The sequence below is a fragment of the Typopeltis vanoorti genome, chromosome 1, assembly GCF_054136105.1.
Source record: "Typopeltis vanoorti isolate ZY-2024b chromosome 1, IOZ_Tvanoo_1.0, whole genome shotgun sequence".
In the NCBI taxonomy this organism is placed as follows: Eukaryota; Metazoa; Arthropoda; class Arachnida; order Uropygi; family Thelyphonidae; genus Typopeltis; species Typopeltis vanoorti.
Window position 1 is genome coordinate 169,325,079 of NC_143549.1, and position 27,644 is coordinate 169,352,722.

Genomic DNA, 27,644 nt, shown 5'->3' on the forward strand with positions numbered 1-27,644 from the left:
AGCTTTTATCCCACTGGATATTAGTACTGACACTGTTTAGTGTCAATACTATGTTGTGCCAGACCAGACCAGACCTTTGAGGTTTCATGTATTCGGTATAATATTGATGTTTATTAATTCTTTTTTCCACAGAACAGTCTGTTTGTCCAAAGCATGTTAGATTACATTTACACGGTATCTGGTAAATGCCAGCTAATGATAGAGGTGCCAGTTTTTCTTTTGTAGATGGCAACAGGCGAGAAATTTTTTTGATTGGAAAATATGTGGGAATGAGATGATACTTCTTCAAAATTCTGCCAATCGGTTCTGAGGTGCCAGAAATATAAGGAGAATATAAGAAATAGTACAGAAATATCTGTACTTTTATTTCATTAAAGTTAATTACTGTGGTTATCTAATTTATTATTTAAAATCTTGAACTGTTCCCTCCTTCCCTGTTCGGCAGATGATGTCCTGTTTTTCTTGTTTCAAATTACAGGCAGCTTAGGAAATAACTAGGCAATTTTGAAATCACAAGGTCTCTATAGCAGTGACATAATTATGCTGTGAAACCCAGCAGAAGAAGGGAGGAAAGGGGCAAGCAAATCCAAAGAATGCTCACAGGAACCAATGAAGTTTTTTGGCTACTACTTTTTTTATAGCATAACTAAATGGTCCTGGTTATGCCAATTGTCTGTGGTCACTTCTTACCTCACACTGCTTCTATATGCAATTCTTAACTTTTCAGAAGTTCTTACAAGATTCAGGAATCTTACATTGTACTTTTGCTACTCAGAAGAATGGGTTTCCTAAATTTCTTTTGGGGACAGTATCCCTACCAAACTAATCCTCTGAAAGTAGGAACAATAAGAGTTTAAAGAAAAAACCGTGGATGAAAAATTCTAATGTTGTAATAAAGATATAACAATGTGGATTTTTTTTAAAGAAACTAAAATTTAATTTAATTTCTTCTATTTTGCCCAAGGAAAAGATAGGTGTACATATCAACGTTAGATTGAAATATAGAAAACAATTATTATTATTGTTATGTCTGAATTATTCGAGTTATGTCAGCTAAGGTCTCATTTCTAAAAATATCAACCTATAGGCTTGAACATCAGTAGAAGTTATAAACGTGATTATTGTCAGTGATCAATTTTACAAAACACATGTTTATGTTAGCAAAAAATAACTTAAGAAACAATCTGGTGATCCACTATAAATCTACATGAATAAGTTTTTTTTAGTTCGCCAATCAATCCCTCCTAGACGTTCCAAAAGCGTTTTTATTTTATTTTTGTAATAACATACAGCTACTCTGAGATAGTAAATTATGGGCATCAGTAAAATTATCTTACAAACTAAAGCCATCTGTTAAAAGATAAAAAGTGATCAGTTATTGTTAGTGCATTCCAAGTTTTGCCTTTAAAATTTCCAAATAATTAGGCTTACAAAAAAGGAGTGAGAAAATTATCTGTGCATTATATATATATATGTGTGTGTGTGTGTTTGTCTCTAAAGGTAGATGAACTACAGAAAAAACATTTAAATTTTCAGATTAGTGGCAAATACTCTCCTACCTCTTTTTTACACTCCATTACCACTATCATCTGTGAATGACAGTACTATTTCACACACAAATAAAGTCCACATTATTTTAATTCAATCTTCCTAATAGCCTACCACGACTAAACATCTATCCTATATTACTTTCTGCTTGTAGGAGGTGGTGACGCCACCACACGATTGTTACGAAATTACGTAACTGTTAAAATTATTAAAATGCACTCCAAATGCAACCCACATATATAGTAAATTAATACATTAAATGAAACAATCACCCAAATGCTGTGTACGAAATTCCAATTAACTAGTAATTATTATTTTTGTTTTCCTTTATTTTTTTAACTACCTGCAGCCATCCAATGATTAACCAAGAAATTACGTATAGGATCTCGTCGCATAGTCGCTATCCAGAGAAACAGTGAATGAACTCTTTTCGTTCACGTTGTTAGCTTGTAAAATATGAGTCGAAAGTAGACTGATAGGAGTGATTTAAACATTATGAACGTTCATCAAATGACCTTTAATCATCCTCCTCATTATTATCAACAGTTACCAACAGAAGAAGAGGACAGATTAGAAAAATTATTTAAGCAGTTAGACATTGATGGAGATGGACGGATTGATTTCAACGATCTTACAAGGGCTCTTCAAAAGATGGGAGTTCCGCATATGCCGGGTAGTGTTAAAGTAAGAGTGTTATATCGTTACTTAAGGATACAGTTCTGGCATTCGAATCTAATTTATAAGTTATATATATTTAAATTAGCTGTTATTTGGAATGTATGTAAGGTTCGTTTTTGTACCTCTTAAGGAATTTCTACAGGTTGTTGCCCTTCAAAAAACTAGTAGTCACTTAAATTTGACTATTAACACTAACAGCTCAATGAATAATATAAATTGCTTATTGTATTATTTTTATGCATAAACACTATTCCCCGCATTTCCTGTCTCATAGACTGAAGGAGAAATAGAAGTTGGTGAGAATTGAATGATTTTAATTTGTCCTCATTAAATTTAACATTCCCATATCATTGTAATGGTCCGTAAAAATCTGCATTCGTATGGTGACGGATGGCTACATATAGGTATGTATTTATCTATCATATTGGTGTTTGTAAAATGTTAATCATGGGACTCATCTCAGAATCGTAATATTTTAATTGAGGTTTCAATATATATATATATATATATATATATATGCAGTAAATGAATTTAACAATCTTTTGAATAAATGAAGTATTGTATTTAATAAAAAGGTTAGTGATTTGAAAGCAAATTAAAATATATGCAGTAAATGAATTTAACAATCTTTTGAATAAATGAAGTATTGTATTTAATAAAAAGGTTAGTGATTTGAAAGCAAATTAAAATATCTACAAATTGGTTGCTGGCCAAAATGTATACTATGCCCAGTAATAGTAAGTGCTGTTAAACATCAGCCCTCCAATTATGCATTCATACTGGCTTAAAACATTTAAGTTGTTTTGAATTCCAGACATAATGCTATACCGGTTTGTTTTGAAGGGTAATATACAGTTAACAGATATAATGCATTAGTCTGTTTTGAAGAATGTTAAACACTCCATCTTTGTATAGGCTAATTCATTTTCAGTGAGGAAAAAAAAAAAAAACTCGCAGTTCTTTGCATTCTGGATGAGATTGAAACCTAGGTCTTCAACTAAAGGCTTCATCATTACCAACAGAGCCTGAAGACCAAGTATCGAAATATACTTTGAATACTTGGTCTGCAAAAAAAAAAAGAGGGAGGGAGGGATTGACTAAGTGTAGTGGCATCCAGGTTGCTGGTCACTACTTAATTAATTTGTGGATCTCTAGGTGGTGCAGAATTTTTCTTTTGATGACCTTCACCATAGTTTTTGAGAGAATAGAAGTGACAGCAATTGGATAGCACTTTATTGACCGACAGTCACCTTTCTTTGGAATGGGCTGGACTGTTTGGCCTGTTGGTCAAACAGGCCAGCCCCATTGATCTGTTTCTATTCTGTACTGTACTGTACTGTACATGCCAATTGAAAAGAATAAATTCAAGAGGTGATATAGGATAAATTTTAATGCTGCAGTACAAGTTTTAAACATGATACCATCAGAACTGGATACCATGTTTGTATTCAGGTTATTAAGAATTCTTCATTTCTTTCTTGCAAAAGACTATGGATGGCATGGAGTAGGCAGTTCTTGGTAAAGTGGGTGAAATTTTGCTTTGGTCATCAGTGCTGGAATTGGAAGAGAAGAGTGATGCCTGTAAGTCAACCTTGCCTTTGAGTGAAGTTATCATCTAAATGTGAGAATGTACAGAAACACGGGTGGATGAAAGTGGCCTTGGCAAGGGATCAGAGGGCAAGTTTGCCTTTTTTCCCTTTCAATTGGATTCAGGATTGGCTGTCCGATAGATATCAGAGAGTTGTGTATGGTGGAGTAATATCAAAGAGGCAGAAGGTTACAAGTGGGGGTTCCACAGGGCTCAGTACTGGGACCTATATTGTTTAACCTTTATATCAATGACATTGTCTCCATGGATTGCAAGGGGATATTCAGTTGTTTGCAGATGATGCGAAGCTGGGAAGGGTTATTAGTAATAGTGCAGATGTGGTAGCCCTGCAAGAGGATTTGAATAAGCTAGATAGATGGGCAAATGAATGGGGGTACAAGTTTAATGTAGCAAAATGTAAGGTCTTAAGGTTTGGGACACATCGATGGGACGCTGCATACTCTATGGGAGGAGTTAAACTGGAGGAAGTAGGGGAGACGAAAGATCTGGGGTTGATGATTGATAGAAACCTGAAATTTAGGGGACATATTGCAAAGGTAGTGAAGGTAATACAGAGGATTGCTGCAATAATGAGAAGGACACTGACCTGCAGAGATAAAATGGTTATCGTTCTGTTGTATAAGACTCTGATCAGCCCACACTTAGGCTATTGTTCTCAGATCTGGTCCCCAGAATTTGAAGGGGATAAATTAACTGTGGAAAGGGTACAAAGGCAGATAACAAAGATGGTGTCAGGATTGTACAATGTTAGTTATGAGGATCGGCTGAGGGAGTGTAGACTGCAGAGTTTGGTGGATAGAAGGAGGAGAGGTGATATGATTGAGACTTTTAAATTGTTGAGAGGTGGTTACAGGGTTGAGACTGAGGAGTTCTTTTGCTTGGTTGAACAATGGGAAGGAGTGATGAGAAGAGGCCATCCCTGGAAGTTACGAAAGGAAACTGCGAGCAAGAGGGTGAGGAGTGGTTTCTTTGCATGGAGGGTGGTTGAACCATGGAATGCATTGCCTGATAGAGTGTGAGAGCAAGAACAGTCAATGCGTTTAAGGAGTAGTATGATAGACTTTGTGTTTCCTAGGAGGGAGCTCCCTCGATGAGTCTTGGTAGACTTGTGTTTCTTAGAAAGCACCTCCCATGATGAGCCTTTTGACTCCATGGAGGCCTGAATCATAATAATATATATATATGTTGCAAGCTGCAGTATGGGTAGAGTGAACATCTGGAGTTTTGGTTGTGAGCCATTTGTAGTATGATAAGCTTTTTTGTAGTGTGTTGGCACCCTTTTTGCGAACCAAGGCTTGAATGTTGGTCAGAGATTTTGCGTTGAATCTGGGATGAAGGCCTTCATGAGGATTTATTCAGCTTGTGCAGGTGTTTGGATTGGCAGAACAGAAGCAGTCAGATCATGGAAAGGAAGAGTAGAAATCATAAAGGTCATCGCATTTGCTACTCTTGTAGTACCCAAGGACACAAGATTAAGAAATGTCAGATGAAAGTTAGTGGTTGGAGTTACCAAGAGGAGAACTGACTTCTGCAGTATATTAGGAAGCGGAGCTTATTAAAAAGTGTGTTGGTAGATTGGAGGAAAGGGAGTGATCTGTGTTAGGTTGTTACTAATAGCAAATACCTTTATATCCCTGCTTGCTTGATCAGTGGAACTGGAGAAGGGAAGCAAATTTGATATTGAAGTCCCCAAGAACAATGACATCACTATTAGGATATTGTGGCTGCAGAAAATTGAGGGGGTCAGAGTGGTTATTAGAGTTTGGGGAGCAATAGAGACTGCAAATGAAAGCAACAAGTTTGTTTAGTAGAGAAATTTTGAGGAACAGCAGATTTAATGATAGGGATAGGATGCCAGTTCCAAATACTATCCTTGTGGTGGAAGGAATTGTGTAATGTGTAGTTTGGACAGTGGTTGTTGGGTTGGCTAGCTGGAGTTCTGTTAGGATTAGTAATTTTGATGACTGTATGTGATGGTGGCACACATTTATATTCCTGTTTAGGCCAAATATTAAGGTGGATATCAAAACTTTTTTATATATAATTAATTTTAATGGTGTTTTTGTTTTATTTATTTATTTTAGTTGGATTTTTTAAAATTGAATTTTATTTTGTTGGAAAATTTTTATGATCCACAGTAAAATCATGTTTCATTGAATTGTAATCCTTATAGGTAAGTGAAAGAAATAATAAGAAAGAGAGGCATTCAGTGAGAGGTGACTGACTTTTGAATATGCTATGCACCCAGCCTCCTGATTGCAGGAGAAACTGTTGAGGCTATGTGTAATTGATCACCTTACTTGATCTCCTTCCAGTCACAAACTGGCAGAGGAAGAAGTGGTAACAGATTGTATGAATTTGGGATGTAGGTAGTATTCAGAGTTGTGTGCAATGAAACAATGCCTTGAAAGGAAGAGGACATTTTTGATTGGTTTGCCAAATTCATTTTATTTGCACTGCATGGAAGAAGATAAGTGGAGTAGATGGAAATGAGAGATCCTCTTCTGAGCCACCAACATAACAGCTGGCACTTCAACCCTCCAATAAACAAGACACTTTCATCTTGTGAAATGAAAGTTATCTACCACTAACCTGACAAAAAAAAAAAAGCAACAATAATTCAATCCATAAAAAAGAATATTAATAATATTGTGATGGTTAGGAACATATAAGGTCCCGATTCTTCTCAAGGCATGTGGTGTGTGGAATGGTCTTTTCAGGAATATTGATGCATTCCTAGTAAATGACATTTGAAAAGATAACATCTTGGTTTCGATTCCAGATAACATCTGGAATTGAACAGATTTGGTTTTAGTTAAGTTTATATCCTGGCATAAATAAAAATTAGAGCAATCTGTGTCATTTATGCCATGCCACCCTGGATGGATACAAGTCTCCTTGTGATAAGTAGACCAGTCATTATTTAGAATTGTTTCTTTAAAGATTTTATTAGAAAAACATAATATTGCATGTAGAGTATATCAAAACTTTTGATAAATTGATTCCAAGAAATTTTTAAACATATTATCAAACAATGGAAATTCACCATCTACAGTGGGAATAAAGTTTCAGTTCAAAATGAGAAATGTTTGATTGGAAACCAGTTAATAGGGAATAGTACAGTATGATAGGTTGGGTTCTAGACCAAGTTTTTTAAGGCAATCATGTGGGATAACTGAATGAAGTATTTATTTACATCAGATATGCAAATAAAAAATTTAGAATAATTTTCAAATATCAAAAAGTTATCCTTCTCTATTAAAAGTTTTTCCATTTTGGCAATAAGATTGTCACATTTACAGATAACTGTAGTGTGTAGCAATTTTCACTTCACAAAGTACTTTCTTTGTTTTTTACGACCGTAAGTGTAGCCTGTGGCCCATTTTAGTGTTTGTCACAAAATTTAATGATTTTAATCTTAGTATCTAATGTAATAGCTTTACGTCGCCTTCTTCTTTTCACTAGAAGCAATGGTACTCTTGCTTTGAATTTTATATCTGCCATTATTAAGCTATAAAATAATAGTTAGAAACAGTTTATAACTCACAGTGAAACACCAAAATGCAGACAGATGTAGTGAGCAATGACGTCATAAACAAACAGTTCACAAAAACTGCACACCACTTGATTTGCAGGACCTTCATGTCATTAAAACTTTTTAATGACATTTTAATTTAAAAACAGCAAATGCAGGATCATATAAATGGGCATTGGTCATGATTCAAAAGCGGTATGAGTGGATAAAGTGTGATATTGCTGTATAGCTTTTCTCAAAACTTATTAATTCATTTATCATTGGTTACTAGGTGTTTGATAGGGACATTCATGGCAGACATAATACAGTTTTTTAAATAACGGTTTCACATATGCAAGAGAAATAAAATTTGAATTTATTAAATATTCCTATATATTTCGCTCAATATGTTATGAGCATCATTCAGGGAGAAGATATAAGAATTTGCTACAATTAAATTATGAATGCAAAAATGAGTTATACAACATGTATATACTTCCATGTCTCTCGGTTGCAGCTTTATGAGTAGGAAGAAACACTATTAAAGTTCCAAGAAAATAGTTGTGTAATTAAAAAAATTTATAAACAATTAACCATCTCATGCATGAATTTTTATATTCATTTATAAAAAATTATAATGGCATGATACAGTACCATTTAATCTTACAGTATTGCCATGAATCCATTAATTTTGCAAAATTTATGTCTTGTATATGTAAAAAATGACGTCCTCATCTGAGGACATTTTTATGTATGTCATGACAAGTACAATTCCAAGCTAAATTTTGAGTTCAGTCACAGTAAGTGCTAAATTATCTTTGCCTTTATGGCATGCATACAGATTAGTTTGTTTCACAATTTCATCCAACAGTTCATCTGGAAACAGCAGTGAAAAATAATCTACAAGGCTCTCTCTGTGAATATTTACTTGGTGTTTTCCTCTGAACTGTGGTTCAGTACCATCAAAGGGATTATCTTTCTCACTAAACCACACTGGTTGTCTCTGCAATGGCATATGACCAGCAACAGCTGTATTTTGCACACTACCTGGACTTTGAACATTGTGAGTTTGACCAACAGGGGAAGGACACTGAATATCCCTGTCTTCACTTGAACTGTCACTCTCTGTAGGATCATTTTGTGGCTGCTGGTATGTAGGATTATCATTAGAATCACTCAGCTCCAAACCATCTTCAGATTCCTCCAACAGTTTTTCAATCTTCTCTTCAGTCAGTCAGTCTCTTGTGGTAATAGGTCTTTTTTTTATGCCTGATGGACCTGGCTTTTGGTTATCCATCTATAAAAGAGATGATAATGCCAATTAACACACTTACTATTCATTTATGTTTGCAAAAATAAAATAAATAAAATTATAAAAAATATTGTACAAGAACTTTCTAACCTCAAACTATTTGCCACATAGATTACCTTACAAACATATTGTCCTCATGTGAGGGCAGGTTGTTTTCAAGTTCATTTTATGAATATGAACAAATTAAATATTCACACTTCATCTACAAGGTATAGCAATATATAAAACCATACTAACCTTTCCAGAAGACTCATAAAATCACCAAATTCAAATCAACAAAACAGCAGCTTTTCACTTCCTCCTTGATACTACCATGCACTGCAGAGAAAATTGGTATTCCTGTAACTCTGTTGAAACTCCTGCCATTTGATATGGTTTCTAAGAACACTTTGGTCTCTCCAGATGAGGACTACATGTATACAGTAGCACTAAATTATGAATGAATAATTATTATGAGGGAAAATGTGTCTTCATATGACACCCTTATATATGAGAGGGTTAATAGCAATTACTTCCCAAAACTTGGTGATAGTCATACACCCTTTTTGATTAAGATTAGGATGGTGGCATAGGTATTCACACGATTCAAAATATAGACAATCAAATTTAAACCTAGTGTACTGCAACATGTTTATTTAATTCCAGTGAACACTGTCTGGTGTCAGTGGTAAGAGAAGCAAGGCCTGAACCTTTTTGATTTCATTTTGTAATGTTGATGTTCTTGGATATTGATCTCAGCAGAATGTCCAGTCTGTCCAAAGTAGCAAAGATGACAAAAACAGATTATTTAATAAACATCAGGCAAGGAGAGAGAGAGGTGATAGTTAATCCTTAATGTGTGGTAAGAAAGAAGATAACTGGTTTGAAGATAGTATACAGATTATATTTGAGAAGAGTCCTTGCTTTTGTTCAGAAGACCCTTTAAGGTAGGATAGTATTCAGATCCTTTTAGATTGCAGTCTGGCCGAGAGATGATAATTATCAATTATTTTCTGTATTTTGGTTTTGTTATCTGTTAAGTGATAGTTTTATTTCACTTAATTCTTCTAATAGAACAAAGTTAGAGAAGAAATTGTGTGTATGTGTGTGCTCAATTCATAAGGCTTTTGATAATACCTGTTTTTTTTTTTTTTGTGAAGGATGATGATGTGAAGCTGTGTGGATGTATATCTGTGTGTAAAGAATGGTTTCCTGTAAATGGAAAATTCATTATTACCAGCAGAGTTACGATGTTGTTGTTAGATTCATGCTGAATGGTGAACTTAATGCGAGCATATAAGGAGTTAATTTTGTCCAAAAACTGAAGTAGTTAATTCAGATTGAGACTAGATTGCAAAGACATCATCAACAAAATGTAGCCAAATATACAGTTGAAGAGAAATTATGTTAGAAATTCCATCCTCTAAGTGCTCCATAAAATAATCAGCTAAAGCAGGTGATGTTGGACTGCCAATCATGGTATCCTCGATTTGTTGAAACAGTTGATTTTCCAAGTAAAGTAACAGTAATTGTAGTAAAGTTGAATAATTTAACTATGTCATCATGAAAATCTCCTTATAAAAGTTGTAGAGTTTCTGAAAGTGGTATGTTTGTAAACAGAAAAAGTATATAACAGATAAATCTCATGTATTGTGAGAATGTGCAAGGGAATCATCGACTCCTCTCATGAAGCTGTTTAATTTAGGGCTCAATACTATGAAGTTACCAGTAAAGTGGAAGGAGGGCAAAATAGTCACATTACATATAGAAGGCTCCAAGACAGAAGTATCAAATTATAAGCTGATCAGCATCTCAGGAGTGGTGGTTAAGGTATTGGAAAACTTAATGAAAGACAGAATTCAGGTGGATAGAAATGTGATACTCTATAAGGGACAACAACGTTTTGTGAAGGGTAGGTCTTGCCTTAGTAATTTGCTTACCTTTTATAATCAAGTGACAATGGAATTGAATAAGGGAAATGGCTACTCAGTGATGTTGCTAGACTTTGCAAAAGCATTATACAAGATTCCACATAGAACTCTATTACATAAATTGGAGCAAATGGAGATGGATATAAATTTAGTGATTTGGATTAAAGGATGGCTGATGGATAGATATCAAAGAGTGGTTTATGGAAGAGTTGAGTCCATGAGAGGGCAAGTGACCAGTGGTGTACCACAGGGCTAAGTACTCGGTTCTGTGTTGTTCAATTTGTATATCAGTAATATAGGAAATTATTTGACAGGAAATATTCAGTTGTTTGCTGACTATTCTAAACTGTGAAGAGCAATGGTAAATGAATTTGCAAGAAGACTTAGACTAGCTGCCAAATAAAAGTAAATTAATTTATTGAGCCTGCTAATATTTGGTTGGTTTCCTATCGCATCATCAGATCACAAATTATAACAGTAACCAGCACACAAGGACTACACCAAAGCATTAGAAACAATTAATTTTGTAATTGACACAGAACAAATGTCCTAAAAAAGTGTCTTCTATTAGTTCTATGTCAGTTACAAAATGAATTGTTTCTAATTCTTTAGTGTAGTCCTTGTGTGCTGGTCATGGTTATAATTTGTGCTCTGATGCTGGGTAGAAAACCAGTGAAATATTAGTAAGTTCAATAAATTAATTTATTTTTTCATCTTGGTGTTGTTTGTACTGTGAAGCACTAATATGAATACTCAACAGTTACACCTTTCTACATGTAGATAGGCAGAAAAGAGGTTATGATGGAGATATTTAAGTTGGCAAGAGTGGAGGGAAAGAACAAGAGGCCACTAAAAAAAAAGTGTGTAAAGATGTGGTTAAAATTAGAGTGAGGAGTAGATATTTTAATGGCAGGTAGTGAGTGGAATGCATTTCCAGAATGTGTGTGTTGTGAATGCTAAGAGTGCAACAAAATTTAAGATTATGTTATGAACATGTTTGCTTCATGGAGATTTGTCAATGATAATCATATAATGTTAAACATGGTGAAAATTAATGAAATACTGACTTAACACAAGAGTTTCCATTCTCTTGTGTTAGTGTTTTATCATTATTATTTTTTTTTTACATTAACATTATGATATATTGTATATCTAGGCTTAAATGCTAGTTATAATTCATGTTGTAGGTTTAATGAATTATGAAACATAGAACAGAAGAATGAAATAAATAGATATAGGAAATAGTATTTTAAGGTTTCTTTCCCAACAACTAGGACCACTGACCAACATTCATAGAGGACACTCTTTCTAGGATCTAATTCTAATAATTTCCACTTCCATTATCTTGCTTGTGTGCATACTACATTCTTATATTATACACTTGATATTATTTATATGGGTACTCCATGGAGTCAAAGACTTATCATGGGAAACCCACTCTATCCATTAATGCAATACCCATCATACATCTACTTAAACCTAATCACTGTTGCGATTAGGTTAAGTAGATTAGTATAGGTGATTAGGTTCAATCCATTCCGCTCAGTCACCATTCTCCACGTAGAGAACCTAGTCTGCACACCCTTACTAACCACATTCAGACAACTTCCAAGTGTGACCCTTTGTTTTCCCTCCATTCCCTATGTATTAAAAAATTTCTTCTGTGTCAATCTTATATAATCCTTTTAGGGGATATGATAAAAACTTATCTTCAACCCACACACCTCAATCTATCCTCATATGAAACATTCAACAGATCTGTCACCAGCTTTCACTTGTCTGAATTGTCTTGACTTGTTCTGAATCCTCTCCACCACCTCCAGATTTCCAAGAAATGCAGGTGACTAAATCTGTGCACAGTAGTCAACATGTGGCCAAATCCCTATTTTTACTTGTCAATGTGTTCTTCAGTATCCAAGGAATCCTTTGCATTATTTTGCCAACTCTTGTAATATGTCCTCTGAATTTCATATCTCTCTCTCTCTCTCTCCACCATATCACCCCCAGATCCCTAGGCTTATCAACTTTCTGTAAACTAGTACCATCAATATGATGCAAAGTGTGTAATCTGTTCATCCCAAAGTGCATTACCTTACATGTTACAACATTGAATTGACAACCATTGTCCTTTGCCTGCACTTTTAAATCATCTTGTAAGATATCTACATCATCTTTATCAACTATTGTGTTTGAAATGGCAGAAATAAAATATTAGAAACATTAAACTCATTTAATTTCATTACTTTATGGTATTCTTCATTTCCATTAAATCTGACATACATTTTCATGCTTCTTAAGACTTATTTTAGTATAAAGTTTTGATTTATACTATTGTACTCTTTTTTTTTAGAAATTTATTGAGAAGTCAGACTTAGCAAAAAGTGGGAACATTGATTTTGCAGAATTTGTACATTATGTTATTGAACATGAAAAGCAGTTAATGATCGTTTTCAAAAGTCTTGATGAAAACCGTGATGGTAAGCTTATTTTGTTTCTACTAGTTTATTTGAATTTCAATTTAATATTTCCCTTTCTTGTAGCTGTTTAGTTTGTTAGAGATAGCCAAGTTTAGTGCACTGTTGACAGTTAAATCACTATTACTATACCTCTAACAGTGCAGTTAGAAGAATAATGAGATCTGCATTCTTTGATTAGAAGAGGTTAGGGTTTGAATCTTGCAGTGATGAGAGGAATCTTTGAGTTTTTTCATTTGAAGGTAAGTCAGCGAAGTCTCATATTGAAGTAGAAAGTTTTTCCTCCCATAAACTTGTTTTTTTTTTATCTTATGTAACAGAAGATTTGCCAGAAAACATGTACATTGCACTGTGCCACCCACTACTATGTAGTGGGTGATATAGCATTGCTGAATTGTGCAGCATACCATGTAGTGTGAAGTTTGTGCATCTAGACAGAAATTCTTTCTTTTAAGGTTACACGGTGATCAGCACTCATATTTGTAAATTTAGGGGACACAAAAACACGTGTTGAACAGATTATTTTATTAATTACTAATAAAATAAAACTTGATGTTTCGACCCCTGTATCGAGGTCATCATCGGAAGAATACAAGTGTATAAGGAACCAAGCTACATACTCATGCCCTGTATACCGATAAACTAAATCTACATAGTTAATTAATCCTTTTCCCTAGCCTGACCTCTAGTGATTAAAAATAAATAAAATAATAAAAAATAATAATAATAAATAAATAAATACAACTACAATAAACTGCTCAAGTCCTCATGTATTAATATTCTTCTGGATAGTTCTGATTGTTATAATATGATTTCTTTCAGTTGCTGTTGAATGTTACAAACACTTCACCAGGTTGTCTTCTTGTAGTGGGATTTTTCTATGGCCAGTTTAGGTTGTTATACAGGTTGTAGATGGGTCTTCCACAATCTTGAAATGGTTAGGCCATCATTTTTGTTGAGATTTGGGTTGTGTTTGAGCATTTCACATGACTCTTTAAATTTTCTCTCAAACCAGGTTTTGGTGCGGTGTAGGGACTTGGTATTTTTCCAATCAATTCTGTGGTATGTTTGGAGTGCGTGGTCAGAAAGGCCGTTTTTTCCAAAATGGAGGTATTTAATGTGTCGTTTGTGTTTGTCTTGTCTGATTGGGATAGTTCGCCCTGTTTCCCCTATGTATGGTATGTTACATGTGCATTGTATTTTGTATACCCCCCCCCTGGGTGGGCTAGGTGTGGAAGAGGATCTTTAGAACTGAGTAGGTGTCTTAACTTATTTGGGGGTTTAAAGTTGTATTTGCATAGTGTTCTGTCTATTTTTTCAGAAATGCCTCTAACATAAGGAATGGCAATAGCATTCTTGAAAACTTTTTTGTTCTTACTGGTATCTTTATGGAGGATCTTGTGAATAGTTTTTTTATTGTATCCATTTTTGATAAATGTTTCCACACGACATCCCGGCCCTCTTTGCCCACGTACTCCGCTCCGTATATTTCGTGTGGCAAAACAATTTTTACCTTCAAAAAGAAGGTACAGCCATGAGCTCACCACTTTCCCCCCCAATAGCTAACTTTTATATGGAAGACTTTGAGCAATGTGCTCTAGAAACAGCATGTCTAAAGCCCAAAATTTGACTCGGATATGTCGATGATATTTTAGCCATTTGGCCCCACGGCCGCGAAGTTCTAAATACATTCCTTAGCCACCTAAACAAACAACACAAATGTATCCAATTCACCATTGAAATGGAAAAAAACAACTCTCTTCCTTTCCTAGACACACTTGTCACACGTCTTCCCTCTGGCTGTCTCTCCTTCTCAGTTTACCGCAAACCTACACACACAGGCCAATACATACACAAAAATTCTTACCACCACCTAACACTAAAACTAGGTGTCATAAGCACCCTTAAACACAGAGCCCTAACTATTTGTTCTAATGAACAGGCTCTAAACCACGAATACAAGATCATCAACCAAACATTTATCAAAAATGGATACAGTAAAAAAACTATTCACAAGATCCTCCATAAAGATACCAGTAAGAACAAAAAAAGTTTTCAAGAATGCTATTGCCATTCCTTAAGTTAGAGGCATTTCTGAAAAAATAGACAGAACACTATGCAAATACAACATTAAAACCACCTTTAAACTCCCAAATAAGTTAAGACACCTACTCAGTTCTTCTAAAGATCCTCTTCCACACCTAGCCCACCCAGGGGTATACAAAATACAATGCACATGTAACATACCATACATAGGGGAAACAGGGCGAACTATCCCAATCAGACAAGACAAACACAAACGACACATTAAATACCTCCATTTTGGAAAAAACGGCCTTTCTGACCATGCACTCCAAACATACCACAGAATTGATTGGAAAAATACCAAGTCCCTACACCGCACCAAAACCTGGTTTGAGAGAAAATTTAAAGAGTCATGTGAAATGCTCAAACACAACCCAAATCTCAACAAAAATGATGGCCTAACCATTTCAAGATTGTGGAAGACCCATCTACAACCTGTATAACAACCTAAACTAGCCATAGAAAAATCCCACTACAAGAAGACAACCTGGTGAAGTGTTTGTAACATTCAACAGCAACTGAAAGAAATCATATTATAACAATCAGAACTATCCAGAAGAATATTAATACATGAGGACTTGAGCAGTTTATTGTAGTTGTATTTATTTATTTATTTTTTTTTAAATTATTTTATTATTATTATTTTTTTATTTATTTATTATTATTATTATTATTTTATTTTTTATTTTTTTAAATTTTTTAAAATTTATTTTTTATTTTTAATCACTAGAGGTCAGGCTAGGGAAAAGGATTACCGTATATTATCGCGGTATAATGCGAACTAGAAATGTTGTTTGAAAACTAGCCCTAAAATGCCATGTCCACGTATAATGCGATCTGTTAATCTTGTTCCATAACATTATAAATAATACAATACGAATTAACGAAAGAAATATTTATTTTAAAACAAAATGTCAAAATCCTTTAAATTCTTCTTCATCTTTTGAGTCATCAAACATTTCATTTATAAATTCATCTATAGGGATTGCGTCATCAGTGTAGGCAGTTGTCATCATCGTCTTCATGCTCTCATTTTGTTGTGCATCATCCTCGCTTTAGTATATATGACGTGATCTTCAGATCCATCCATTTAATTACTTATTCCACATTTAAGAAATGAGTGTTGAATCATTTCAGATGGTATCGAATCCCATGCTTCTTTAACCCAGCTGGTGACTAGGGTGATCTCAGCCGTCTGAAAATTCCCACCCTTTGTCATCTTCACCAAACCAAATGACATCCATTCTCTCCATTTTTCACGTAAGTGATCTTTAAACGGCTTATTCAAGCTGACATCAAGCGGCTGCAAAACGGGAGTTAGACCACCCGGTATGACTGCTAGGTCTGTACGTAGCTCACGTGCTTTCTCTATGTTTGCCCGGAATATTAAATGCACCTGGAACATATCCCAGACTAGCATGTTTTGTTGACATAACAAGCTACCTGGACGTATGTTCCATACTTGATCCAGCCACAATTGTACACCTTCTTCATCCATCCAACCTTTCTGATTGGCGCAAACAATTACACCTGGTGGAAATTTCATATGCTTCGGAATTTTCTTCCTTTTAAATATCACTATTGGCTTTAATTTGGTTCCGTTTGCCATTAATGCTAGAACAATGGTAAAATGTGTTTTTTCATGTCCCGTTGTTTTTATGAAGACACCCTTTTCACCAACTGAGTTTACTGTTCGATTCCCAGGCATATCAAATTACATGGGCGTCTCATCCATATTGCCAATTTGGGAAAGTTCATATCCGTGACACTTCCGTAATTTTATGATAAATTTATGGAAGGACTGCACTTTTTTCTTCAAGCTGCTTTGGTAACTTCTGCACAATTTTTGTTCGGTGTCGTAATGTTAATTAATGCTTTGCGTTCCATAAATCTGTTGCACCATTCAGGCGAAGCAAGAAAAGATGAAATACCTGGTGTGTTACCATTCTTGAGTTGTAGAGCTTGAAAATGAATTGCATTTCTTGTTACTATAATGCCATCTTGTCGTTGCGTCAAAATCCATTCATTTAGCTCTTCTTCGAGTTCTGGAAAGGATCCTACATCTCCACGACGGGCATGTTTCGTTTTGGGGATTTTTTCAAGACTGTCTTTTTGCTTATGCCAAAGTCTAATATTACTCTCTGCTACAACAAATTCTCTCATAGCAACGTTGTTATTATGTTCTTCTGCAAACTGCACGACACGCAATTTAAATCCTGCTTCAAAAGATGAACGTTTACGTTTCTGTTGGCTCATTTTCAGGCTAGGTTTGTTTAACGAATAATATTTAAAATGAACTGTGGTTAAACCGATATACTTAACTGTGCTCTATCATTTGGCGATGGAGCGTGCATCGTATCTGCGCATAAAGCCAGTAACGTAAGTAGCTTTATGCGCAGATACGATGCGCGCTCGCTCGCCGACTGCGAGTGGGTCAAGTAGATTTGGTTGCATAGGCATTAGGTAGTATATATTGTGTGTGCAAGTCTAATATTTTTTAGGATCCGCATATAATGCGAACCCCTATCTTTAAGTAGTATTTTTTACCATAAATTGTTCGCATTATACGCGATAATATACAGTAATTAACTACGTAGATTTAGTTTACTGGTATAAGGGCATGAGCATGTAGCTTGGTTCCTTATACACTTGTATTCTTCCGATGATGACCTCGATACAGGGGTCGAAACGTCAAGTTTTATTTTATTAGTAATTAATAAAATAATCTGTTCAACACGTGTGTTTTTGTGTCCCTAAATTTACAAATATGAGATCTACACAGAAATCTAGCAACCCAGTTGCTTGAGAAGGCAGACCATATAATGGGAGCTTACTTTATAGACCTTCATGCCAGACACAATGAAATACCGTAGAAATATCAATAGCAACCAGTTGAGATCCCAAAAAAACATTTCAATAGCATTTTGCCAAATGTTGATGACATAAAGAGATACCCTGTCATTTGACAGTACAGAATCCATAATAATCATGTATTGATTGGGAAGCATACTCAATTTGTAGAAATTTACTGTTAATGGTTTTCTCTGTTACTTCAGATAGAATTGAAATGAGAGAAATTCGACCTTAATTCTATGATAAAGATTAGTTGACCTTCTTTGAAATAGATATGGGCTAATTTCCTAGCTGAAAGATGGATACTAGCGGAATAGGAGAGAGAGTAAAATGGTGATGTAGAACAGTAATATGAATTGGACTGTAATTTGATTGTAAAGATTTGCTTCCCATTTTAGGAATTAGTTAAATATGGGCTAATTTCTAAGCTGCAGGATGGAATAGAAAAGAATAAAATGCTGAATGGGAAGTTTTCAGTATTGAAACCATATTATGATGTAAATAAGAGTTCCATAAAAATAAGCAATTAAAACTCAGCAAGTTTCGCAAGTCATACATCATCAGGGATACTGGTACAAAAAAAAACTTTTACACAACAAAAGACTATAAACAATTAATTACACATATTAGATGTTGTTATAACTTCAGCTGTTACATACAAATGAGAAACCAGAATAAAAACGGTATATTCATTACTGTTTGCATGTTAGAAACACTGTTAGTTGTTGCTATCACATTCTGCAGCATCACATGTGTCATATGCTAGATCCATGGCAGTTAAATTTTTGATGAAAACAGACCATACTTTGTGTAAGCCTTCATTTTTATTGCATTGTGTAAGGATTCTAAGCATTTGCAAAGCTTTTTAAACTTTCTTGTAAAATAATTACGATCAATATATGACATATTTGTTTGTTGCCAAACTACTTGATGGCTTGTAGTGGTTGTGTGGAATGTTAAGCCTGATTTTTTGTTGACGTCTTTTACGTGTTCAGACATGCAGATCTCCCCTGACCTTCCTGTCTGGCCTACATAAAAAAAATTCATTGCCACAAGAGCAATGAACCTATGGCAAGTTCTTGTTTCCAATATTTGTTCCCAAAATGGATCCTTTATATGCAGTCAGTCTCTTCAATGTACCCAGAAATGACACAGTGGATCTACTTGTAATCCTTTTCCCACCAGACACTGTAAGCCTATTCAAACACTGTATGGAAAACACTTTTTTTCATATCTTTAAAGGTACCTGTGGCATGACTATAAACAATAAATTACATGATAACCACCGTAACTAATTTTAATGAAATGAAAGTACAGATATTTCATACTGAAAATAACAATACATAAGTGTTTTTTAATTGATAAACGACCAACTGCTGTATGTACCTTGTATTCCCATTCCTTTGATTTGCTTGTTTCCACACACACACACACACACTGATGATGTACTGTTATTTTCAGTACAAAATATCTGTACTTTCATTTCATTAAAGTTAATTACATTGGTTATCGTGTAATTTATTGTTTACTTTTTTTCATATTTCAAGACAAAAAATTTTGAATAAAAGACTTGCCATGGGTTCCCCTTTTTCCAGCCTTAGCCAACCTGTTTATGGAAAATTTCGAAACTAACGCATTAAAAAACTATCAGAAGAAACAAAAATTTGGTTACATTACATTGATGATATTTCATTATGAAATATTGATGATATTTCATTAGCTCATCCATTGTTCCTGACCATTGGTCAGGAACAGTGGATGAGCTAATTAATTTCAAAAATTATCTGAACAACTTACATCCCAATATAAAATTCACTCTTGAACTAGAACAGTACAAAAAAATACTGTTACCTTGTCAAAGTAAACAAAGAGGAATAAAGGTTATATTTTTCTGTATACAGAAAACTTACCACAATGGGAAGATTTTTAAATGCCTCTTGACACCACTATCCATTACAAAAGACAGACATAATTAAAACTTTACGAGATATATAATACATCAAGTACATCAACTAAAGGAATAAAGAACTGTACTACTTAAAACAGATTCTTGCACTTAATGGTTATGAACCCAAGACGATCGGCACAATTCTTAATATATCTCTTGCAACTCCCTTATTTAAACTAGATTCCGAGAATGCCATCATGCTACCTTACATCAAGAATGTTACAGACGAAATGGCTATGTTGTTTGATGAGTACGACATAAAAGTTTTTTTTTATTTTTTTATTATTATTATTATTTTTTTTTTTTTACAAAAAATCTCAAGATTCTGACATCCACCAAAACTACCACCTCACCCCATGAAAAAACCAGGCATTTATGGGATTCGTTGCTTTTGTGGCATTTGTTATGTAGGCAAGACAGGAAGGTCAGGAGAGATCCACATGTCTGAACATGTAAAAGACATCAAAAAAAGATGGCATAAATCAGGCTTGACATTCCACACAACTACTACTGGCCATCCAGTAGTTTGGCAACAAACAAAAATGTCAAAAATTGATCATAATTGTTTTACAAGAAAATTTAAAGAAGTTTCATAAATGCTTAGGATCCCTACACATTGCAATAAAAATCAAGGCTTAATCTTACACCAAGTATGGTCTGCTTTCATCAAAAATGTAACTGCCATGGACCCTAGGATATGGCACACGTGATACCACAGAACATGATGGCAACAACTAGCAGTGTTCCAGCACACATACAGTAATGAATTTACTATTTTTATTCTGATTTCTCATTTGTATGTAACAGTTGTAAGGTTATCATAACATCTAATATGTGTAATAGATTTTTTTTAGTCTTTTGTTGTGTAAATACTTTTTTATTAAACTCTTTATTTACATCATAATGTGGTCTCAATACCAAAAATTTCCCACAGAAACTGAAGTTTCAACCAGAATAAAATGCTGTTGAAGAACAGGTGTCAGTGCTGAAAAATAAACCTATTCTGCAGGTTGGTCTCAAGACTGTTCTGAAAGATGATCCTTCAGAACAGCCTCGAATGCCAAAGACACTTTTTTGGTATCCAGTATTCACAAGATTCTACTGATGTAGAAACTTATTGTGCATTGAATATTACTTGTTTGGTATGGTAGAAAGATATTTCCCAAATAATCTGTTCAGGAATTTGAAGAAAAGAAAGATTGATTTTTCTGTAGATAATGGTGTCATAGGAAAACCCAAGTGCAAAAGAGATAGAGACAGGATTGGACAAAAATTACAGCAAATAGCGTTGGCAAGGGATCAGAAAGCATGATTACTGTTTGGACATGATGCAAGTTTCTTGGTTTTAGCCTTGTCAGAATCAGTTTTGGATGTGTTAATAATTTGCTTGCAGTTATTTTGGGGTTTGGTATAAACAGGAGATGGAGATTTCAATGGAAGCCAGTTGCAACATGCCTGATTCTTGGTATTTTTGTTGTAGAATCAAGGCTTGGATAAGCCAGCCTGGTTGGCCGAGTGGTCAGCATATCCTCTCTCCAGCCAAAAGGCTGCGGGTTTGAATCCCGTCATTGGTATGGATATTTGTGATTGTCTGTGAAAATATAGTGGTGGTGGTGGGCAGTAGATGGTGTTAGTGTAGTTGATGATGGTGGAGACAGAAAGTTGTAGAGCAGGTGCCCTCCCTTGACACCTGACCTGACCATTACATGACACCTCCAAGGAGTCCAAAGACTCCTTGGAGGTGTCATGTAATAGTAAAAATTATAATAAGAGATGAGAATTTAAAATGGAATGGGGAAATAAATGTTTTCATACCAATAAAAGTTGCTTCAGTGATACATGCAGTGAAGATATTTTGAACAGAACACCGAAGACAGTAATTAAATCATGAAAAAATTAGAAATAAAATTCATGATCATCCCACTTGACATTTTTAGAATGTTGGACAACAAGTGAATGACAGTGGCTGCTTGATTTAATTTCTTCTCCATGAGAGATTAAATTAACACTAGAATGTGGTCCCAGTTTTCTAGAGGACAAATATTTTCAGTATACTTAGAAGGCAGCCTGAGATCTGGAGTATTGAAAAGTGATTAGGGTTTTCTGGTGTTCTAGTAGGTATTCAAACAGTTTTTTTAGGAGATGAATAGTGATGACAAAATGTCTTGAAATCTCTCCCTGCTGGATCATTACAGTTGGAAAGGGAAACCTGCTTGGGCTGTAAACATTAAAATCTCTAAGGATGGACTTCAATATTAGGAAAGTTGGACTTGAGAAAATCAACATTTCAGAGATGAAGTGGTATGCATTGACTCCATACCTTAATCTCTGCCTGTTTGTTCATTCTTGGATAATTTCCTCCACTCTGATGGGTTAATACTTGTTGGCATTAAACCTCAGAGATATATTTGATATATCTAAGGCTCACAAACTTGAATGTTTAGGCAGAGGATTTGGTTGTTGCTGTAGAGTGACTTTGTTAGGAAAAAAAAATTTTTTTTTTTTTAGGTTTTTTTTAAGCTAGGCTAAGTCATCCATATTTAGATTGCAGCAGCAGGTTTTTTTTCTTCCAAAAAGCATGTTTCAAGAGAAACTAATGGCAGAAGTGCTCAGACGTATTAACAGAATGTAATCAACATTTGTAACTAAATGAAATATGTGGATAGGATGACTGGTTCTGGTAGAGGTCGGAGAGAATATGACCAAAACGCAATGTCATATATATCGTGTAATAAGGTAGATTTTCTGAATCAGGTTTGCTGAATTGCTTAGCAATACTCATTGGGGGTGGGGGGTGTAAATTAAAATAAATTTTCTATTAATTATATGGCCTAAATTTAGATGTTACCATATTGGTAAATTTCAATCAAGATATTCAGGAATATCATGATGTATTATATTCCCTTCCTATATAATCTTAGATTTTCATAATAAATCTCATATCTCACACATACAGGAGATTAAATCTCATCATCATCATCAAATTCCTGCCATGTACCCTCAAGGGGTGTACAGGATATGACAGTACTACATGAAAAAATTACATCATTACTAACTTCCTATCTACAATTTTCCTCCAAATCAGTCTGTTACTTGTCAAAATTCCAACATTATCAGATCTTATATTTCTATCGTCTAAGGCACTTTGTACCGTATCAATCCACCTATATCTTGGTCTTCCTCTGGGTCGTTTTCCTGCCAACCTGGCAGAGAACACTTGTTTTGCTAATCTTTCCTCTCCCATTCTATTTAAGTGACCATACCACGTGAGATTAGCTCTGCTAACGCATTCCTGGATGCTGACAATGTCAAGTTCTTTCCTAATATCCTCATTTTTAATATGATATTGCCATTGATGCCATCTGTTCACGCCTCTAATCTTTCTCAGGACTCTCATATCTGCGGTCTCTAGTCTTTGGTCAAATGTTTTACTTCTGACCCAGCTCTCAGATCCATAAGTTAAAACTGGTTTGAACACTGTCTTGTATACAGCTAATTTAGTGTTCCGACTAATTTCTCTCTTATTCCATATGAATTTATTCAATTGACTTCCCACCATACCAGCTTTGCTGATTCTGTTGTCTATTTCTATATTTAATTTACCATCTTCAGTAAAAATCGTGCCTAAGTAGCTGAAATGTTTTACTTGTTCCACAGGTTCTCCATTCACAACACAGTTGACATTTTCAATGATTCTGCCTATTTTCATTGTCTTTGTCTTTTTATTGCTGACCTTCATACCATATCTATTACAACAGCTATTCAATTTAGTCAGAGAATCTTGGAGACTTGTAGCGGATTTATCTAGAAGTATAATATCATCCGCATACAGCAAACAGCTGTATGCGGATGATATTATGTCCAGGCTTTCTGAACTGTGCAGTGCAGCTACTGTAAGACTCTTATACCACCATACTTCAGCATTTCTGGTTGAATATCATCTACTCCTGCTGCCTTTCCACATTTCAAGCCTTTGATGGCTTTTTCTACTTCAAGTATGGATATGTATTCCTGACCTCATGCCTAGTCAGTGTTTTTTATCACTGTGCTGTCATCACTGCTTGTTTCATTTAGCAGTTTTTCAAAGTAATTACTCCATACTTCAAGGATATCTTTTTCTCCTGTTTTCATGTCGCCTTTATCATCTCTAACTCCTTTTACAGCACTCTTTCCTCCATTCCTAAGCTTTTTCAACAACCTCCAGAATATTTTGCCACCTTCTTGATATTTATTTTCTATATTCTTGCCAAAGTCCTCCCATGACTTTTGTTTAGCTAGTTTTACACACTGTTTAGCTTTCTTACATTTGTCTCTGTATTCTGTAAGAGTAAAAGCTGACTTATTTGTCAGGAACTTTTGATATGCTTTCTTCTTTTCCTTCACTGCCTCTTTAACTTCCTGTGTCCACCAGGGAGTTCTGATTTTTCTATCCTTGCACACAACCTCACCACATGCCTCTCTGGCAGAATCAATCAATGTTTTCTTCAGAGTTTGCCACTGAATCTCCAATGTTTGATTCCTTTTCTCAAACTCTTTCATTTTCTTTTCAATAATCTTTCTGTATTTTAGTCTACAGTTCACATCTGAGAGCTGCTCAACTTTTATTCGCTTTAAAACTTTCTTACATGTTATTCTTTTCAATATGAAATTCAATTTTATCCTGCTCAAGACTAAATAGTGATCACTTCCAATTTCAAATCCTCTGTACACTCTGGTGTCCTGCAGCAGGGAGAAAACATCACTATCAACAATAACATAGTCAATGAGACTTTTCTTATTCCTGGCCTCTTCTCCCCATGTGAATTTGTGCACATTTTTATGTTGGAACATGGTGTTAATAATAACCAGTCCATGTCCTGAGCAGAAATCCAACAGATATTTGCCATTATTATTAGCTTTGCTCTTTTCTCCAAATTTTCCCAAAATATTTTTGTATGTCTCACAATCATTTCCTACTCTGCTATATAGATCCCCAATAAGGACCAACTTTTCCTTTTTCATTGTGTCAGTTGCTTTTTCTAAAGCGTCAAAAAATTCCTCCACTTCTACCTTAGTAGAACCTTCTGTGGGACCATAGGCACAAATAAGTCTCATTGTCCAGTTCCCCATTCTGATATTTGCCCACATTACTCTACTTGAGACTGACTGCCATTCAAGAAGATTAGCCTCGTATTTTGTGTTGAATACTATGGCTACTCCTTCTTTTCCTTAATTGTCATTGCCTGAATATAACATTTTGTATTTATTGCTCAGAAAGATCTCACTAGTTTTGGTCTTTTTTGTTTCAGTCATCCCTATTATGTCGATCTGGTACTTATCTAATTCCTCAGCTAGTTCCAATTCTTTGCCATTCAGGCTTCTTACCTTGATAGTACCGATCTTCAACTCTGGTGATGATGAGTTGGGGTTTGTTTTCAGATATGTTCCAGTAGCTGACTTTTCGCTGTTCGCCCTGGTTCCCTGGCGAAAACATCAGGGGCCTTGTTTAACCGGGCAACGCCCCAGCCGGCATGAAATTTTGTCATGTTGTACCATCATTTTTTTTTTTTTTTTTTTTAAATTTAAAAAAAAAAAATTTTTTTTTATATATTTTTTTTATTTTGATTTAACCAATAAGAATACAATTTAGTCGGCTAAATCCCAAATTGCCAGCTCATCCTCATTCGTTCAGTATCAAAGTAGATACCTAACAGGGTGCACCACGAGAGGGTGAGGATTGGACATTAGATCAGAAGCCCTGGTCGGTTCTCTGCATTCCTTTAAAGGCTATGTGGAGGTCTCCTCTCAGTTATACAGCTTTGACCCTTAAGCACCGCAGATTAAAATCTTACTTGTTATTATAGTATGCTTACACTTGCTTGAGTTTCTCTTAGCTTTGTGCCAAGAATAGTCGATTCATGCTGAAGGGGAGAAAGAAATGAAGGATGTACAAATTGGTACCAAATACACAAAATCACATGCTTTATAGGTAAAATTTTTGAACTGTTATACAAGCAGAATAGTTACCACTTTAAAAATTACAATGATCATAAAAGAGAATTTAATTTTCCGACATGTAAGAGTAAACAACTCATCCCACAATAAGGTTTGATTACCCTATTATCGGAATGGATTCTCCTTCTGTTGACATGGGCAGAAGTGTCGAAGGGTCTCGTATTTGTGGACGTACTATATTTGGACATGTTCATAGAATATCAGCTCTTATCAGAGGAGGAGAATCTCACACTAAACTTGCACAATACCTATCATAACTTTCCTTCAATTCATTTACTGGCTGTGCTTCTGTTTGTCACCTCAGTCAATTCTGCTGCTGATTTTGTGATTCAACTTCAAATATTCTGCTATTAAACTCATACACAACCTCTATAACTTGCAAAGCAAAACATCCAAGTCTTGCCCATGGTCAATTTCCAGGGAAATTCTATGTCTATCCTACAAACTCCCTTTAATCATTTTTAAGTTTCTGTTCACTAATTTCTGCCTAGTTTCTAAATTTTGTAACCCCCACCACTCGCCCTTATGGCAAAATTCCTCATCCCTTTTATGATGCAAGTGAAATTGGTTGATCAGTGGGCAGAAAGTTGAGAAAGAAGAAACTTGTTCGTTTATTTTGAAGAGATATATTGTATTCTTTGAAAAAATATATAAGAGAGGGAGACTGTTCCGGAGGACAGCAGTAGAGGAAATAAACTAGAAAGAAGAAAACTTTGAAAGTTTTTCCTCTCCTGATTACAATATATATTATGCTTGACAAGGAATTATGTTCTTGTTTTAATCCTATACCTAAGCACAAGCATGAATTAACTTCACAACTAATTTACCTGTATATAGAGGCTGTTGATCTCACATTGGTTGCCTTAATATCCCATAATGCAAAAACATAATGGGAAGGGTCTCTACCCAGATCTACTTATATATGGAAATGATTTCTGTGTTTGTTATCGTCTGGGGTTTGACTCCCATCGATGAAATTTCAATGAAAGTTGAAACAGGTCTGACTATTGACTCTTCACATAATGTTTTTGCATTAGAATACTAAGACAATTGATGTGAAGTCAACAGCCTCTGTATATAAGTAGACTAGAAAATTGTTTCAATCTTATGGTCAAGTGTAATATAAAGAAGAGAACTTTGTTCTGGAAGCTTGAAATTGAATTATAAAGTGCTATTTAGTAGCTCCTGAATGTTTTAACTGAGTTAGTAGATAGTAATAGGGAATTACTGATCAAACATATATTGATAATTGAACAGTAACCATGTGGAAGTATTTACTGAAGATAAATTCAATACGGTAAAGACCTTTAGTGAAAGTCAGTAGATTGAATTGGTGAGAGATAGTCATTAACCACTCAACCAGTGATGACATATATTTACATCAACTGAAATATGGATACTGTTTGTTGATAGAGATGTTTGGGTTTGTAATCAATACAGTTGCTGTTTTTGCACTGAATCGAGCAGTGTTTTTTATAAGAAGCTCTTAAAGATATGTCTAGATATTATTATTATTCACATGAGCACTCCATGGAGTAAAAAGATTCATTGCAGGAGGCTCATTCTATCCATTAACACAATACCTATCATACATCTCCTTAAACCGATTCACTGTTAGGGCACTCACAACCACCTCTGGCAATCCTTTCTACTCATTCACCATTCTCCAGGTAAAGAACCTAGTCTGCACACCTTATTAACCACACTCTTAGACTACTT

At 34.9% G+C, this 27,644-nt stretch overlaps 2 protein-coding genes across 5 annotated transcripts in view; one reads left to right on the top strand and one right to left on the bottom strand.

The window, feature by feature from the left end:
• LOC150110636 (EEIG family member 2) overlaps positions 1-1,696 on the bottom strand; it is a 140,141-nt gene extending 138,445 nt beyond the window's left edge. For 2 of the 3 annotated variants that reach the window (XM_090399984.1, XM_090399968.1), the window contains exon 1: positions 1,560-1,646. In XM_090399984.1, coding sequence (XP_090256110.1) covers positions 1,560-1,589 — 30 coding nt within the window. In that variant the 5' untranslated portion in view covers positions 1,590-1,646. Of the gene's footprint in view, positions 1-1,559 lie in introns of all 3 variants that reach the window. The other variant, XM_090399976.1, reaches the window with a different exon arrangement.
• A 284-nt stretch (positions 1,697-1,980) lies between these two features.
• LOC150110637 (mitochondrial adenyl nucleotide antiporter SCaMC-like) overlaps positions 1,981-27,644 on the top strand; it is a 176,129-nt gene continuing 150,465 nt past the window's right edge. For both annotated transcript variants that reach the window (XM_090395393.1, XM_090395403.1), the window contains exons 1-2: positions 1,981-2,232; positions 12,922-13,048. In XM_090395393.1, coding sequence (XP_090251519.1) covers positions 2,044-2,232; positions 12,922-13,048 — 316 coding nt within the window. In that variant the 5' untranslated portion in view covers positions 1,981-2,043. The remainder of the gene's footprint in view (positions 2,233-12,921; positions 13,049-27,644) is intronic.